The sequence below is a fragment of the Typopeltis vanoorti genome, chromosome 25, assembly GCF_054136105.1.
Source record: "Typopeltis vanoorti isolate ZY-2024b chromosome 25, IOZ_Tvanoo_1.0, whole genome shotgun sequence".
Taxonomy (NCBI): Eukaryota; Metazoa; Arthropoda; class Arachnida; order Uropygi; family Thelyphonidae; genus Typopeltis; species Typopeltis vanoorti.
The window spans coordinates 15,303,937-15,322,708 of record NC_143573.1 but is presented as its reverse complement, the minus strand read 5'-3'; the positions used below and the strand labels follow the sequence as shown (position 1 = coordinate 15,322,708).

General features: G+C 35.9%; 1 protein-coding gene across 1 annotated transcript in view; it reads right to left on the bottom strand.

Moving 5' to 3' along the window:
* The window catches only part of LOC150092568 (uncharacterized), a 199,718-nt gene extending 181,524 nt beyond the window's left edge, over positions 1–18,194 (bottom strand). Inside the window, exon 1 of the mRNA XM_090414236.1 lies at positions 18,146–18,194. Within this exon, the coding sequence (XP_090270362.1) occupies positions 18,146–18,194 (49 nt within the window). The remainder of the gene's footprint in view (positions 1–18,145) is intronic.
* Between the last annotated feature and the right edge of the window lie 578 nt (positions 18,195–18,772).

Genomic DNA, 18,772 nt, shown 5'->3' with positions numbered 1-18,772 from the left:
TTTCATCATGCTTCCATTGTTAAAACCATAACGGTTTCTGTTTTTTCCATAATTTGCATATTTCGCTGCTCGTCATCCTTACGATTTTTTTTTACCCTGAAGAAATTAAGCAATGTTTCATTTTATGTTTTTATATTTCGTCAGTGATGAATTAAACTCTAGTTTCTTGTAAAGACATGTCAGACGTTCTTTGTAGGCGGAGAGGCTGGTGTTTTTCCTGATGACAGTTTTCAACATATTAAAGTTCTATAGAGCCCTTCCACCAAATTCAAAACAATACTTGAAAACACTTTGCTCTTTCAAGCCTCAAAACTGTAGAACACAAACAATAACAATAAAAATCGAGATTAAAAATCTACGTTTCCATAAAAGCACTGGAAGTTATAATAGCAATCGACTTATCTGACTAATTGACTAATCACCTTTTGTGTTACGTTGCCTGTGTGATATTTCGTGCATTTTCTTTCTTTCAAGAAATAGAAGGCTTCTGTTGTCTTCTATTTCAAGTCTGAAACAGATTCTAGAAACGGATATTTGCCACTGGAATATATTACTAGTATATTGGCATATTCTATCATGTAGGTCAGTGATGGCGAACATATGGCATGCGTTACATGTGTGGCACGCGAGCCGAGCACACGCCACATAAATGCGAATCTAGATAATGTAGGCCCCTAAATAAGGTTATTTTGAAAGAGGAAACAAACATACTTAGAGAATACAGCGTGTTGTACTCTGGGTCTGTAGTACAGTCAAATCGTAATTTTTCTGAGCGACACATTTTATTCTAAACTAAATATTATATATATATATATATATAATATTTAGTTTAGAATAAAATGTGTCGCATGCGTGGCAAGATGGAAAGAAGCGGGTTGAGACTTGAAATCAGAACGAAGCAATAAGATTCTTCAGTTTTTGTACTGATTAAAAAAATTCTCTAAAAAATCCCACTATGGAATGGCATGAACCAAAACAAAATTACAAATATTAAATGAACATTCTAAACATTAACATTTCTGGCTAGATGAGTGAAGCAAAATTGCTTTTCATATTCCTCTTTGTCTTGTAATGAAAGAACTTTGAATGGAGTGTTTGTGAGCTATATGCTTGCCCATTGAGGGCAGTGAATGTTCAACTAAAATTAAGATAGACTTTGGTCTTTTATATTTGTTAATTTCTGCTTCATTATATTCCGAGGCTTCCTTGATTAACGGGTTTGGATGGTTACTTGTCTTGGTAAAGAACTTCTCAGCTAGATTTAGGAGAAGGGATATAAGGGATATTAACTTCTCTATGGATCTGGGTGTTTCTTATAAACCAAGGGGCATCCAGAATCATCCTCAGGCACTTATTCTGTAATCTCTGAAGTTTTAGAATGTTTGAATTCGCGGTGTGGCTCCACGCTGGGGATGCGAAAGTGATGACCTGTCGAATTACCATCTTGTAAATTGTTAATTTTGTTTGCGTGTCCAGTTTACTTTGTCTATTGATCATAGGGTAGAGCTGTGCTAAGATTTTGGACGTCTTTGATGTAATGTAACTAATATGTTTGCTGAATAGGAGTTTACTATCAAGAATCACTCCAAGATATTTAACTTCAGCCTGCCATGGAATCTTTACTCCCAATAAATAAATGTCCTCCGTGGTATGGATTTTCTTTCTAGTAAACAATATAGCTGAGCTTTTCTGGGGGTTAACTTGGATCCTACAGTCTGCCATCCACTTTTCTAAAATGTGTATGCTGGTTTGGAGTCTTTTAGTTGCCAGTTTTGTGCTCAGTGATTTTGCCATCAGTGCAGTATCATCTGCATATAATGCAGTGAATGTTGTTCTTGGGTTCAGAGGGATGTCCGCTACATAGATTGAGAATAGGAGAGATCCTTGAGGTACGCCTGCCGAGATCTTGCGTCTGGTCGAAACCGTTTCGCCGACCCTGACCTGCATATATCTGTCTTTCAGGTAAGAATGTATTATTTTTATTAACTTGATTGGCAAGTTAAATTTTATCAGTTTGTAGAGAAGGCCTTGATGCCATACTTTGTCAAACGCCTTCTCTGCGTCGATAAAGATGGCAGCTGTATTGAGTTTCCAGTTATAGCCTTTAGTAATGATTTCTACCAGCCGGTGCACTTGTTGAGCTGTACTATGGGCCTTACGGAAGCCGAACTGTTCATTAGGCAAAATTCCTAACTTATCTGTTTCTGCTTGGAATCTTGAGAGGATCACTTTCTCTGTCACCTTTCCGAGGCTGGACAATAGGTTTATGAGTCTGTAGCTTTAGGGAAGGTGAGGAGTTTTTCCTGGCTTCTTCAATGGCATGATGGTGGCTGTTTTCCATGTAGTAGGGAAATGTTGGAATCTAAAGATGTCATTTGTAATGTTGACGAGATGGACTATGGCCTTTCTTGGGAGTAGTTTTACTATTCTATTAGTTATCCATCCGGTCCTGGAGCTTTTTTTACTGTTTAGATGGGAGATGATATTTATTATTTCTGCCGGATTTGTAGGAGTGATATGTTCGGAGTTAACAGTATTCTGTCTTAAGGTTGTCCTAACATGACGATGAATCTTGTACATAAGGTTGATATTTAGATTTGTATAAGATGGATGGTGCTGAGATTCTAGGTTATCTACTAGTGCTTTAGCTTTCTCTTCATCTTTGTGAACTGTCCCTTTCTTGGTTTGTATAGGGGGGTATGAGTTGCTTTTTGGTGCGGATTGCTCTTAAGAATTTCCATACAGAATGATCTTCAGTATTGATGTTAGCCAATTTGGTTTCCCATTGATAGTTTCTGTGTTTTTGAAGAGCTCCCCGGACCTGCCTGTTTAGATTGTTCAATACTGTTTTGTCTTGTGGGGCTCTGATATTGTGGTATCGCTTTCTGGCTTTATTTTTTGCTCTGATTAGCTCCATGATTTCTTCAGGGATATGGTTGGTTGGGTGGAAGACAGTGGATTGTCTGACTGATTCTATTGCTTTCTGAATTTGTATGATTAAGTTATTTACTGCTGTGTCAATCTCTTCCTTTTTACTGATATTGGGCACCGGACCAATATGATCGGGAAGAACCTTGGCTAACTTGTCCCATGATATGAATGTGTGCAGAGGAGAGAATTGATCTGATGAACCTAGATTAAGCACTATGGGACTGTGGTCAGAAGATGATTCGTTAACTGATTCCAGTTTGAATTGGTATCTTATATTTTTAAAGATAGTCTAGTACATCCGAGCTACCTGAAGGGCTGAAGTGGGTGGGCTCGGTAGGGCCGACCACACAACAGAGTTGAACATTGCAAAGTTGAAAAGTGTGTGGCCTTTGGTGTTAGTTGATGAGCTGTACCAAGCTGTGTGTTTTGAGTTGAGATCTCCTGCTATTATTATGGAGTCATTTGGACCAAGTATGGAGTCCAGATCTGTTGTCAGCAGATGAATGCTCGGAGGATTATAAGCAGCATAGATCTTGAGACTTCCAGCATTGCAGGTATGTACTTCCACACTGGTCACCTCCACGTTTACTGTTTGGGACTTGTCTATTGTATTATGATTCAAATAACTCTTAATATATATGGCTGTGCCTCCACCTCTTGTGCCAATTCTGTCGTTTCTATACATAGTGTATCCACGGATTTTTGGGTTATTAGCTGGTCTTAGGTGTGTTTCACCAATCAAGATGATATCAGCACTGAGACGAGTTGCAAATTCTTGAAGTTCCAAAACTTTTTCATCAATACATTTGCATTCCATGCCATTATCTTAAGAAATTTTGGTTTGAATTTATTACTCATGACAAATAGCTGTTATAATGTTTTGAGTGCCTTGCAGGAATCTCTTTCTGGAAGATGGTGAGGGGCATGTCTTGCTGAATTCCTGCAGCATGGTGGCAAGTGAGGCTGTTAAAGCTGATGTTATGTTGGAGCTTTCTAGCTCGAGAGATGTAGGAGGCTTAGTTCTTGCAACTTCAGCATATGTTTTGGTCATGTATGTTGCTTCCTGTGAGGTTGAAGGCGAGGTGTTTCGGACTGGGGGAACGACCTGCTTGTTGCTTAAAACATTGTTACTTGGAGAATCAAGATTGACTTTTGTTGATCCTCGATTTTTTGGATTGGAAAGGCATCCCTTGTAGTTGGCGGGGTGAGGTCCTCTGCAGTTTGCACAGCAGGCTGGAGTTGTGCGTGGCTTGGTGCATGTGATGGTCTGGTGTCTCTCGCCGTACTTCAAGCACCTGAAGGCTGCCTTACATAATTTTTGGGCATGTCCAAACCTTTGGCATCTATGACACTTTCCTAAGAGGCTCAGTTGAAATCTTGAGTCCACATACTACTGTCAGTTCATAGATCTGCTTTTGTGTGTTGCTTATTTCCACCAATACCAAAGGCATTGGTCTTTTATCTGATCTGAGCATTCTGCTCACTTTTACTGGGGACAGGCCCTGTCTGGAGAGATCAGTGCTCACATCTTCAGGAGTGACACCTTCAGCTATCCCACGTAGAACTACCTTCAGGTTCTTTTTGCTTGGTAAAGTGAAGGTGTGATATGGGACATTAGCATTGTTGTCCATAAATCTGGTCACCTGTCTTTAATCCGAGACAGTAGTGGGTTGTATTTTAACTCCCTCATCTGAGTTTTTGGCCCATGAGAATGAGATGTTTTGTTCTCTGAGGGCTGACGAGACAGGGATCCATTTTTCCTTATCCCTTAATATGACTGGTGGTATCTTTTCGTTTGGACCATTGAGTAGTTCTATCCGTGTTGTTTTGGGTTCTTCAACATTAGTGGAGATTTTCCTCTTCTTTTTGACCATTTGGAACTCTGTATCTGTTTCCAAGGTATGATAATTGCTGTCTTGGGATGCAGCATCTTCCATACTTGGGGAGTGTGCAAAATCTGATTGCCTCAGAGTTATGGGCTCTTCACGTATGTCATCCATATTGTCTCTGTGACTGCTGTGGGGGAAATGTGTCAAAGAGCTTGACTTTTCCTGGCCAATTATCACTCAGCAGCTTTCCTAGTCTGAGGAATTCCTTGTATACTTCCTCGAATTTGGCTTCATTCAGAAGTTTTGCCATGACAATAATTTAGAAATGTGTTAAGACACAGATGGAGAAAGAGTAGAGATTGCTCAGGTGTCCCGAGCAGGTTAAAGATAATCCTGTGGACTTTTGAGGGTCCACTAGCAAATCCCGTAGACACTCTTAGGTGGCTACCAGCAATAAAATACAACTAGCTGTGCTATGATAGGGAAAAGGAGTGTCACGAAATCACTTGGCCACAGATTGAAATCCTACTTCCCTAAATAAAACCATAAATCCACCACTGGTCCTCATTGCGGGTGGGGCCTGCCGGCCATTAGACCTCTTGCATGTTTCATGCAGAGGGGGAGATAGTAGGAAACAAACTGCGTCTGCGCCAGTGTAATGCGCGTTTCGTGAAAAACTTTGTAAACAAACTAATCAGGCTTAGTCTAAAATAATACGTCCGCTCACATCAAAATTCTACATGAAACTATTGATTGAAAACTGAACATTTGTTAAAAAAAAATAAAAAAATAAAAAATAAAATAAAATTATATGATGATGTGATGTATAATTTTTTCAGGTGTACATCGAATCGGTCAATTTGTTTCACCTTTTCACACTTTAATTTATTTTAGCGAATTCAAAAATTGAATTTATTTTTATGAATAAAATAAAAATTAAAAAATAACCATCAAAATAATAATTAATTTATTTTTATGTAATTTACATAACAATTGATAAAGTTTTAGTATATAAGTTAAATAAGTATAAAAAATTAACTCAATAAAGAATAATAAGAAGGAATTTTTGGCCTTTGTTAGTTCTTCCTGTCTACAGGTTATTGGCATTAATGAGACATGGCTAACAGAAGATGATATAGTTAGGGGGATAGAATGTGAGGGGGTATAGTGTGTTCAGGAAAGACAGAGAGAAAAAAAAGGAGGGGGGAGTGTTATTGATGATAGCTGATGAATTGCAGCCAAAGAGAATAGAAGCTCTACTACATGATAGTGGAAATAGCACATTTGAGGCTATCTAACGTGAGATTGAGGTCAGCAGAACAAAATTTACAGTTAGGTGCTGCTATAGACCAGGCGATGGAATAGATGAAGGAGACAGTATGCATAGGAAAATAGACTCAATGATGGGAGGACAGCTAATTACTATGGGGGATTTAAACTATGGTAACATTGACTGAAGGAGGGAGAGGACAAACGGGAGAAAGGAAATGAATTTTATGCAGTTACTAAGGGATAATACCTGAGACAGCATGTAATGGAATATACTAGGGTTCGAGAGTGCTTGACCTAGTAATTGCATCTGAGAAATAGACTATAATGAATATGACCATATTGCCATCAACTGGTGAGAGTGATCATGAGGTCTTGACCTGGGAAGTGGCTAAATGCGTGGGATTTTCAATTAAGACAGGGTAGATGTGGAATTATTAGGTTGGTAAGTATGATAAGCTTAGGAGTTTTCTTGGTATAGTGCCATGGCATGTTAAACTGCAATTGCTAGATGATGATAGTGCACGGGAAGTAGTTAAGGAGTGTTTGCAGGAGGCAATGGCTGATTGTATACCTAAAGTCCGAATAGTAAATCAAATAGGGGTTAAATGGATGAATAACACCATTAAGTTTGAGCTGCAAAAAAAAAAGAAACAATTGTGAATGAAATTTAAGGAGAAAGGTGACTTGCAAGCACAGGAACAGTACAGAACACAGGCCAGAAGGGTAACCAGTGTGGTAAGAAAAGCAAAAAGCAGATTATGGAAGGAAATCAGCAATGCAAGCTAAAGTGAATCTCAAACAGGTCTTTCGATATGCTGCAAGTAAAAGAAAAATGTATACGGCAAAATGATTCTAAGGAATGCCGATGGTAGAGAGGTAACTGAATCAGCTGAAATAGCAGAATTACTAAGCGAACACTTTGCAAGAGTATATCATCCAGGCTGTGATATTGAAGGAATGAGAAAACGAATAACTGATACAGGAATTGAAGTGAATGAAATGGAGGTGAATAGTATATTACAGAACCTTAATGTAAATACATCTGTGGGATTGGGTGGTATATCAGCTCGAGTCTTACGTGAAGCGGCAAAGGAATTGTTAGTTCCCTTGACCATATTGTTTAATTTAAGTCTCAGCTCTGGGTTAGTCCCGGGGGGGGATGGAAAGAGGGAAAAATAGTTCCATTGCATAAAGGAGGTTCCAAGACTGCTGTTGTAAATTACCGACCGATCAGTATATCAGGAATCATTGTCAAGGTTTTGGAGATATTAGTCAAGAGAAAATACAGGAATGGATAGATAAAAATGGGATACAATATGGAGGACAGCATGGGTTTGTGAAGGATAGATCATTCCTCGGTAAGTTGCTCACGTTTTTTAATACAGTGACGGCTGAACTGGATAAGGGTAATGGATTTACAGTGATACTGCTGGGCTTTGCTAAGGCTTTGACAGGATACCACATGGAATTCTAATCAGTAAACTACAGCACATGGGGATGAATATAGTGTTGGTGAGAAGGATAAGAGTGTGGTTAGTGGAGAGATATTAGAGAGTAGTTTTCAGAGTGTAGACTTCAAGAGTGGAGTCCAAATGAAGGCCTGTTACTAGTGGTGGGCCACAGGGTTCTGTTCATGGACCACTGCTATTTAATTTGTTCATTAATGATATAGGAAAGGATCTGAGGGGAACTGTTCATTTATTTGCTGATGATGATGCAAAGTTGCAATAGTGAATGCACATGATGTCAAAATTTTGCAGGATGATTTGGATAGATTGGCAGACTGGACAAAGGAAAATGGATGTCAGTTTAATGTAGCAAAGTGTAAGGTTATGCATTTTGAGGCGAAAAAATTAGCAGCAGTATCACATTGGTGAAATCGTACTCCAGGAGATTGATGAGGCTTGGTGGATAGGGAGTTGAAGTTTAGGGGGCACATTGCAAAAGTGGCTAAATCAACTCATCAAATCATTTGGTTGCTGAAAAATACTTTGACGAGTAGAGACAAGCAAGTTATTGTTCCTCTTTATCGAGCCTTGATAAGAACCCATCTTGACTACTGTGCCCAGATCTGGGCTCCTGGGTTTCTTCTTGATGGGGAGGAGGTAGAGAGGATCCAGAGACGAGTGACCAAGACCTTATGAGAACAGGTTGAAGATCTATGGGTTGCAAACATTGATTGATAGGCAGAAAAGGGATGATATGTTTGAGACATTTAAATTACTGAAAGATTTTTACAAGATTAATTCAGAGGAAATTTTTCAGAACAGGTCTAGCGGGAGAATCAGGGGCCATCTATGGAAACTGAGCAAGCATATAGTTAGCAAGAGCGTTAGAACTGGGTTTTTGGAGAGTGGTGAATGAGTGGAATAAGCTGTAGAGTTTGTTGTGGGTGCCATGACTGTAAATGAGTTCAAAGCAAAGTATGATAGATACTGTACGAATGCCGAATAGTTGTTCTTGATATGATGTTTTGGGCCTCCCTCTATGAGTCTAAGGACTCCTTGGAGTTGCCCGTAATAATAATAATTTACTTTAATTTCAAGACAAAACACAGTTAGCCTTACTTTTATGTAATTGTTATTTTGTAACTAGTTAGTTAATCTTATATTTCGGACCTTAAAAACTATTCATAAGGTTAATGATCAAGACAATTAGTTCTTCACATAAATTTCACAAACAAAATCAAAAACTACTTAGAACAAGGATAAAATATAAGAATTCAAATTCACGTTTGAAAATAAATAAATAATAAAATATGAAAAAGAACCTCCTCAAACCATGGCTGGGATAAGCAAAAGTTATCCCCACTGAAATAAAAACTGGACAGGAATTCCGGATAAAGTAGATAAACAAATGTCGATTATTGATTTTTCTAGTACACGAGTTGGAAAAGATTCCCCTATTTTTGTAGTTTTCGCAAGCTAATTAGCTATCAAAGGTTAGCTCTCTCTAATATAATGTGAAATGCTATCTTTTCAGGGTTTATGGTAAGATATATGCATCTCAAGTGTAGTCTATTAAAAAAAACTGTTTTTGCATATCAAAGTCGATATCAGAAGCTAAATAATTTCGTTATTCATTCATTGTTTTAAATAGTGTAAATTGGAAGAACGGTGGCTTTCTATTCACAGCATTGTCATCACTAAAACAATATTTGCTTTATACAGTTAGATGCATTTAACTACGTAAAAAAAATCTTCTAAACTAAGGAGTAGTATAATTTGCCGCACTTCTCAATTTTTATTCCTTCCTATTATATTGATATAAACTCTATGACTTTTTAAGTAATTTAAGTAATATTAAATTTTCAGACATATTGGGAATAAAACATATTCTGTTTTTCGGCTGATGTATAATTAGCAGATGTCATAAATCCGATGCACCAGTAAATATCTAAAACGATAGATTTTCAGGAAGTATTGATAAACAATGCATCCGACAGCTGCCACAAGTTCAGTACAAGTGGATATCCAAGCCTAATGAGGTTTCAGCCGTTTCTGGGTGTGGATAGCTAAGCAATAAACTATCCCTTAACTTTTAATAAAAAAATAAAGTGCACTATACGTGAACTTTTAATTATTATTTTTAAATTTATACACTAAAGAATGTGTAAAGGCGTGTTTTTTATAATTATTGTTATTAATTTTAAAGATTATGATTATTGTTTATCATTAATTTAATTATTATTGTAATTAATTTAAAATGTGTCTGAGGTTTAAGTATTTCAGACTTGCAGTTATAGCAATTAATTTCTCAGTAAATAATAATTATTAACAAATGCATTTCAATTATTTAAGACAAAAGTTTGAACAAGATTTAATTAAAGATCCCAGGTATCATCCTGTTAAATTATATGTTTCGTTTATTTTTTCTTATTAAATTTGGAGCAAAAAATTGCTGTTTTTGCTCCAAAATTTCAATTGCACATCTTATATCCGTGCAATTGAAATTAGCAACTGGATTGTGATATTTAATTTTTAATTTGGTCTCTCGAGCAGCAGTCGAGCATTATCGTACTCATAATAGACAGCCCTACCACGTTACGTAGCATACATACACATACTATAAAAAACAAAACAGTAAGTGAAGTAGATGGAGTTCAGAAGCACTATTCTATGGGTATTGTTTTTGCGGCTGTTATAATATTGTGCGCCTCCGTAGATCAGTTGGCATAGCGAGCCCATTGGTTGAAAATATCCGGGTTCGAACCCCGTCGACGAAGTGAGGAATCTTATATTAGATGCTTTCAATCATATAAATCAATTTTTTTGTTTGTCTCTCAGAGAAAAACAGAGAAACCGATCCTGTTAACACGCAGTTCTACAAACATAAAATATTTACTCCCCCTAGGGGGGGTCAGCAGAGGAATGGCAAGCCAACTTCATTAAATTGAGTAAGGTTCCTAATCAGGAGACTCAACCTGTCTTGGACAGATAGGAAATGGATAATATTGTTCGAATTTAAGAGAGGAATTTACATTCTCAATAATTAAAACAATAATTTTATAAACAATAATGATGAAATCAATAAAACATTGATTAAAACAATAATAGATGACCTCCTTATCGTGGTTGCCTTCGATTCGTAAGTATTTTTGAAGCGTTGCTTCATCGAACTGTCACTATTATTCGGCCATTTGCTCTAGTCTATATGACTAGAGCAAATGGCCTTAGAAAATCGTTTGTTTGTCAACATCCAGGGCCTTTCCCTTACTGCTTTCTCCAATGAATACAACCCTTCAGGTTCTTCAAGAAACACATTAATAGATTCCACAGCTTTTTTTGGACATCTCATCAGGTACAATTTGAATAGCAATTTTCTTTGCTGATGGTGAAATTCCTTTTACTTAAAACTTAGCTAATCATTCTAGTTTAGTATCTAGCTGATGGAATTATTATTTTCACTAGTAAGAAATGATAGCTGATGATTGTTCATTTGGTTATTTCTCTTTCTAGTACGACAGTCCGTACTAGAAGATAACTTATGGGAAAGTTATATTCTGAATTTTTTTTTTTTTTTTTTTTTCGGACTGGGCTTATAGACTACTTTTTCTCAAATACTATTGTTTATTATTTAATATTAAGGAAACATGTAACTCAAGTAAATATGATATACAGAATATATTTCGTAACTAATATATCGATGCTTGTTACATGAGCATCATCAATGAGAAAAATTTTGCTAATTAGTTTGCCTCTTTTTCCTTACACGTATACGGTTATTGTATACAGTATACGTTATTGTAGTTTACAGTATAGAATAACCGTAAAGTTATTGTATACCGTTATACAATAGTTATACGGTTATTGTAGTTTTGGTAATGTTCAATTAAAGTGATTTTTCAGAACAAATGGTGGATCCAATGTAACACGTACGGCATCCAGACTATCAGTTAAATTTGTAAAGTATATTATACCACAGTAATAGACCGCTCTATGTTATTGGTTTTATGTTTTAGTAACTTTCGTAGTTTGTTAGTAGCGGTAAAAACAATTTTGTCATTTGAATATTTAAAGATGTGTTTGATGGCTTTGTAGATGCTAGGAATATATGAGAATTTTAAAATGGTATTTGATTGGAATCAAATTCGATTTATTTGATTTTTCACTGTGAGGAAAGGCAAACAATTTTTCTCAAAATAAATTGCATGGTTTACTAGTCAGCTGTTGAAGATGTTTGCCATTTCCGGCAATATCCTCAACAACTAACTTGGTGTAAAGCAGTGGGTGAGGATGAGTATTTCATCTAAACATCACCATCATCCTGATCTTCATATTATCCAGGTATGTGTGATCTATCATTCTTTAAAATTTAAATTTGAAATTACACATTAATGTAATACTTAGTGGTTGGAAAAGAAAGAAGCAGCTCCATTAATAATAAAGCTTAATTTTTATTTATTTTGACTAATTTTCGCTTTCATAAAGTTTAAATGTATTTGCCTAATCATTGATGTTAACACCAATATGCAATGAATGTTGAAACTATATTCATCGTGTATTCATTGCTGACACTTGATGCTAATCAAAGCCAATTATGAGAGGCACGTAATTCTAGAAACAGCAAACAATAATAGCCCATTATGAATTAAATTAAATACATTTAAAATGATTAGTTAAATATCTAATTCTAGAAACAGCAAACAATAATAGCCCATTATGAATTAAATTAAATACATTTAAAATGATTAGTTAAATATCTAATTTGATAAATTATACAATTTTAAGAAATTATTACCTTAAAATAAAGAACGAAATAAAGCATCGTTATACTACATTTTTAACATTACGAGATATATCCAAACAGAAAAATCAGTTGTTATTGTGGTTTTTCTTCGAACATTTGAGTTTACAATAATATGGACCAAGTAAAAAGAAATATTTCGTTCACATTATAGCTCAAGTATTATTATGGTCTCACTTATATCAAATCCTAGTCATAAATTACATTAAGTATTTTTCCCATTTGGGGAATATAAACGATATACGAATATCTTTATCACTACTCACCCTAGAGTGGTGGTTAAGATCTTTACCCTAATGAGTAGAGGTTACATGTAATTTCTCATATGAGAAACAGCACGATATTAAACCAACATCTGCAATTCGGAGCATCTATCGTGCCACTTGTTAATGGTCATTACAAAGAAACTAGTGGTGTGTGAATTCAGACGGATGAGATTGTTGGGGGGGGGGGGGGACTTAGGGGCATGCGGGAACGAAAACAAATTAGATTCTTCCACAATAAGTCAGAATCATCACCTCTATAACGTTCATAATGGAAGGCTTGAACAACTATAGCCTATTACGGTTGCATACTGATTTGTAATATGGATTTGTAGCCGATTTCCTATGCTTCAAATCTACTCATCACTGTGATATCGATCATTACGGAGATCATCCGTAACTCAGTCGATGTCGACGTAGGACTTTTCAGCTGAAGGTGAGTTGATCAATTTCTTACCGTTTTTCATCCCACAGGCAGGTAAAATTGCCAGAAGTATATATGCAATTTATAGGCATAATAACCGACTTCATAGCCTTAGATGCTTCTGCTGTAACCCAAAATAACAACAATATTTGCACCAAGTCTTACTGAGAATCATGCCATTCTCAAAGCCAACAGCTTTATTCGCAGTATTAGAAGCTTCAAAGGAAATATAAGTAAATGGCGATGGAAATAACCAAGTAGCCTAAGACTCTATGATCTCTGATTTTCCCTTTCAGTCGTTTCCACCGTAGGTGACTTGTGAGATTTTTACAGGGTAGTTCATATATATATCATTTATATCAGTAATGGATAAATTTCTGATATAAATACAATTTAAACTGTATTTATATAGATATGTAAAAGTCGATCATGCGTGTTTTTATTATATGAAATATGCACTGATTCAAAATATGCGGTGGTTCAAAACAAGAAAATTAACAAACAAAAAAACAAACAAACAGATGGTCTTTGTGCAGCACTCTGGAGTACAGACAGAACAGCGGTCCATCTGTGTTTAGTTTCTTCTTTATGCACCATTGTTACATTAAAGAATTAAAATAGTCAAATTTAAGAAACCACACATAAAATTAATGATTGCATTGCCCAACTAAATCTGTTTATCTGATAAATAAATCATGAATGATTACAAATTGAATACTGAGAACTTCCAACAACAAAGTATGGAATCCATTACTAAGGGCTAGATAATCTGTTTGCTCTGGAATGTTATCTGAAGAGAATTTGAATACAATATGGTATACTTGGGGGGGGGGACGAGAAAATATTTTGTATAAGTATTTAATGATTTATACATTACATAAATCATTACGCCTAACAAGAAACCCGAATATATTATAAAACCTCATTCTGTACAACATTTAACGTACGGTTATTTTTTAGAATAATTTGAAAGATTTTAAATATTTAAATGAACAAACCCTTCACATCGTCATATGTCATGGCTTGTTCCTTTTTTTTCTTATTGTTCTTTTCTTCTTCTGTAATGAAATTATTCACACTAAGATGCGTAGTGTTCAAACTGAACGACTGTCCCTGGTATGAGATGTATTAGTTTAGTGTTAATCTCTTCATGATGTTCGCTAAAGAAGAAAATAAATTGTTCGCTGAAAATTGCAGAAATGATACCTTTTACCGAAATAATGGATGATAACTCAACAATTTCCCCCAGGTTCACTAGAGGAATGTTCTCCATTTCCAATTTCAAGCAAAAACTCGGCGAATAAGATACGAAAGGGACGAATCTTATGTTTCTGTTTAATTGACATATTTTGAATACTGGTCAAAGAGTCACGTGAAGATTTAGTACAGTTTTGAGCAAGTGTTTGTTTGGAACTATGCAGAACTACAGGTAAGTAGTTCCACTCTCCGTGAACGATACTCCCCACCCCCACCCCAAAAAAGCAATGTCATTTTGCATGATATCTTTTACCAATCGATCAACTCACATTAATATAAAGGTATTATCCATGGGCGCCTCATCCCATATAACCAATCTCGCTGACCTCATTATTAATGCTGCCTTGCTGTTCATTTTTAGAAAACACAACGTTTTATCTGCGAAGACCACTGTGTAATTAGATGGCAATTCCAGACCGGTAAAGACAATATTTTAAAACCTAAATCTCTGTAATAATATACAAGGCAATGGTATACAAATATTTTCCTAATATCGCCGGGCGGATCTATAAAATATGCATATTATTCTGCTGCACTAAATAATTTCATCAATAATGGATGAAATTATATAGTGATCATCGCTTGTCTTCTACAACATAAAGCTGTGGTAGGAATCTGGGATGCAATTCATCATTTGCAGTGGATAAATTACTGATAAAGGAATCAAACGAAGAAAGGTAAAACCATGCAGCTTGGGTGTCACCGAAATATCTCTTAAAAGCCATAAGATAAGATTCATTGCGATTGTAGGAACAAAGACAATCTTCAGGAAACGAATCTTTTAAATACATCCCAAAACTGAAAAGTATTGCATGGATATGAAAAAACACAGATAAAAGCAAACAATTGAGAAGGCATTTGAAAATCTAGTGTTCAGTAAACCAAGCTACCACTTGAAATAATCTAAAAGCAAATTACGTCGCATTCCTGTTTCCTTTAATGTCTTCAGAACTGGTTGTACCAGTTATGGAAATACGGAAAAAGTAGGCGTAGGGGTGTATTTTTCTGATTCCGAGGCGCAACATTCCCCTGATCACTTTTCGAAACATGACATGATTCTTCCTTGTGCTTTTGGTTTTATTCCGAACTTAATATTCCGATGCTTCATGATATAATATATATTGGCCTACTCTGTAATTTAGCTGAGTCCGTAATATTTTTTTAACCTGATCTTCACTTCATTTCGTAAAATAATTAGGAAACAACTAACTTTTGATAGCACTTCCCCACACCAAAAATGCAAGTTTAAATTAAGTAGATTTTTTCCCCTGTTTCTTGACGTGGGAGTGGAAAGATTTTTGACTAACATCGAAAGCTGTACATTCTTCTATAAGAAGAATGTACAGCTTTTATTATTCATGCTAGTTTAATTTTAACTGTCTAATAAGGAAACAGTCTTTTATGAGGATATAGCCGAATCAAATTTGGTTACTTTATTGCTGTGTGGATTATACTACTACTATAGGAAGGTTGTTAAAATCTGTGACATACAAGTCTAAAAATGAGAACATTATTACATAGCAACACAAGGAGTTCTGCTATTCGAATTCACCCGAGAATTGCGAGAATCACATGCCTGCACGTTGTACATAAAACTGCATGCTAGTACTTGCACTTGAAAGAACACGTTATATAAAATTATATATTTTTACTCCTTTATTTTAAAAGTATTGCCTTAAGTCTTTAGCAATTTCTTACGATCAAGTACTTCCAACTTTGGTAGATTTTTTATACAGTGACCTACCAAACGTTTGTGAATGAATTTTTAAGTAATACTAAATCAGGCCACTTTCTAAGCTTCAAAATAATTTGCCCAAATGCCATCGAAATGGCATTCATCGCTGTTGCCCTGAGTCCCTTCCGCTGAAAAAAGTCGCCGACCCACGAGATAAGACTTCTTTGGTGAGAAAAGTAGAATTTGCAGGAGGTGAGGGGGGGGGGTGTCTGGTGAGTGCGAAGAATGTAATCAGCAAATGTGTTACACAGTTTGATAGGATACGATTTTAACTATACATCCGTAACATATACAACTGCGCACTTCAGAAAAATGTCAATAAAATTTCTTATTTGAAATCTTTACTAAAATTTTCCTGTCAGTTGAAATTTATTTCTCCGATAATTTTACGGTATAATTAGACAGAACGATTCGCAGTTATATAACACTCATAATATATATGTCAAAAAAGTTCGCCGGGTTCAATTACTATGATGATGAATACATACCATACAAGAAGAAAAGATGAGTAGACTGATGAACAGATGATGAGATTGATTTTGAGTGCATTTGCGACCAGACTGGTATACGAAAATGTGCAATAAAAACATAGAATAACTCTAGAATCAGGTGATCTTTTCTTAATTGTTAGCAATTGAGAGCTTGCCGTAATAAAACGCCATTAACTTAATGTTAACTGCAAAATAATCACTGTAGAACATTCTGAGAAACCTTTCTATCAATGCTAGCCGGGCGTACGTTAGGATTAATACTCAGTAATAAAATACTAAACATTCTAAAAGACTAGTTAGTATTAATCGATTGCAAGCGACTACTGTTTTTGAGATTGTCTAGCTAAGCCACTTTTCAAACCCAAACTTAAACATTTCTAAAAGTCGATGAAAAAAAAATAAGTTCATCTCAGCCTGGTTGGCTGACGGTTAGAATCCCATCATGGCATGGATGGTTTGTGCATGTCATTGAATCGCAGATATGTGTTCACCACGCTACTTATTGGAGTGTACTTTATAGGCTAACTGCCTTTCGTGGGTGGATCCACATTAAAAAGCCATATATCGATGATAACTCTTGATAATTCAGTGACATAAATCACTGAAACCAATGTTCTCTTCAAACTGCCGAATTTCGCAAGCTGTTTTATACCCATGCCCTCACAGTCTTCTCTACTTCCTTGTACATAACTCTAATTCGTTCAGCTTTAGTTGTTACAATGTTTATAGAGTTTTATTTTCTGATTTTATAGAATACATGTAATGTTTACATTCTAATTGAAAAATATATGAATGAGCATTTTTAGAAGTAAAAAAGTCCCCTGCAAACAAGTTTACATATAGCTTCGGTATAATGAATACTTTCAGTTGAAACAGTTTAAAATAGACAGTTTATCGCCCGAATCCGACAAAAATTAGTGGAAGCATTGACTCACTGTGGTCTCTCTTTGTCTTTCTTTCCTCCCTCCCCATCTTAGAAATTTTGCGATAGCGTTTCAAACTTATAAAAACAATTTAAGAAAAACTGACCCTATCATATGGAAAAGCACTGGTGTGATCTAATTTTTGCATAAAATCATCATTCCCATTTGTAATAAATAAATGCATCGGACATAAACTTGGGTTGAACTTCTTTCTTTAGCTTGCTACCAAAAGTGCAAGTAAGGCGAAATATAACAAGCAAGTAAGGCATAATAAATAACAGAAATTTTCTATAAGGTAACTTGGTTTTTTTCACTGCAAGAAAGGCAAAGCAGTATCTGAAAACCTGCAGTTTTTCGAAGACCATGAGGTAAAATTTTCGAAGACCATGAGGTAAAAAATAAACCCCTTCCTTTTTTCCCATATTTCCCATATTAGGTTTATGAGAGCTAGTTATTTGACTTCATTTAACTCAATTTACTTTTCAGGCCATTAGGCCTATCATTTGAATGCAAAGTAACTTTGATTTTCTTAACGTATGAGGAAATTCATAAGGGCATTTTATGGCGCATTTAGAACTACATTTTCCTCTATGTAATAAAATCTGTTTACTATTATTATTACTAAACTGATTGATTGACTTATTTTATCTTCACATCCGAATATTGCATAATATGTACATTACTATTATTATCAGAACCATATCCGAGAGGAAGAACTCCCGGATCCACTAAAAGATTGAAGTGCTAGGAAGAAGAAATGCGAATCTGACTTACCTTCGGTAAGGATGCGAAGAGCAGCTAGAAACGACACTAAAGGTACCATGGTTATCCTCAAGATCATTGTGAGCACGCGCACCTAAAAAGAAGAAAACATTCTATCTTCAATGCATGATCCGGAGTTTTCCATTAAAGCAATGCACACTTTTCAAACTGTTCTTTTAAAAATATTTGTCCGTTTCGGAATCCCAACCGCCTCAACTAATTTCTGATACCGAGTTCGGAATTAATGTTTGTTGTTGACCATCGAAAGTGACGTAGTGAGAACATTGCTTAGTAACAAGTGGGATCCGCATCCCTCACTTGCCTTCCCTCCCTGCATTGAGTCACAGGTCAAGGGTTCGGCGACTCTTTTGTCGCTGGCCTAGTATGCAAACCCCTCATTCCCAGTTTTCCCCCTTTACTAATCACGTGACTCTTCAGTGGATAAAATAGGTTTCCGGGAAACTTGCTACGGGTGAACGACCAAGTAAAGTGTAACCTATCGGAGATGTGGACGAGGAGCATGTCGTGTTCTGTATGTAGGTAGAGATGTCCACAGTGTACTGAAGTGTCGTCCCACATCTCCTGTGCTACTGAAATAAAATGATACTAGAATAGGGCGTGGTATGACAGGTGAAACAA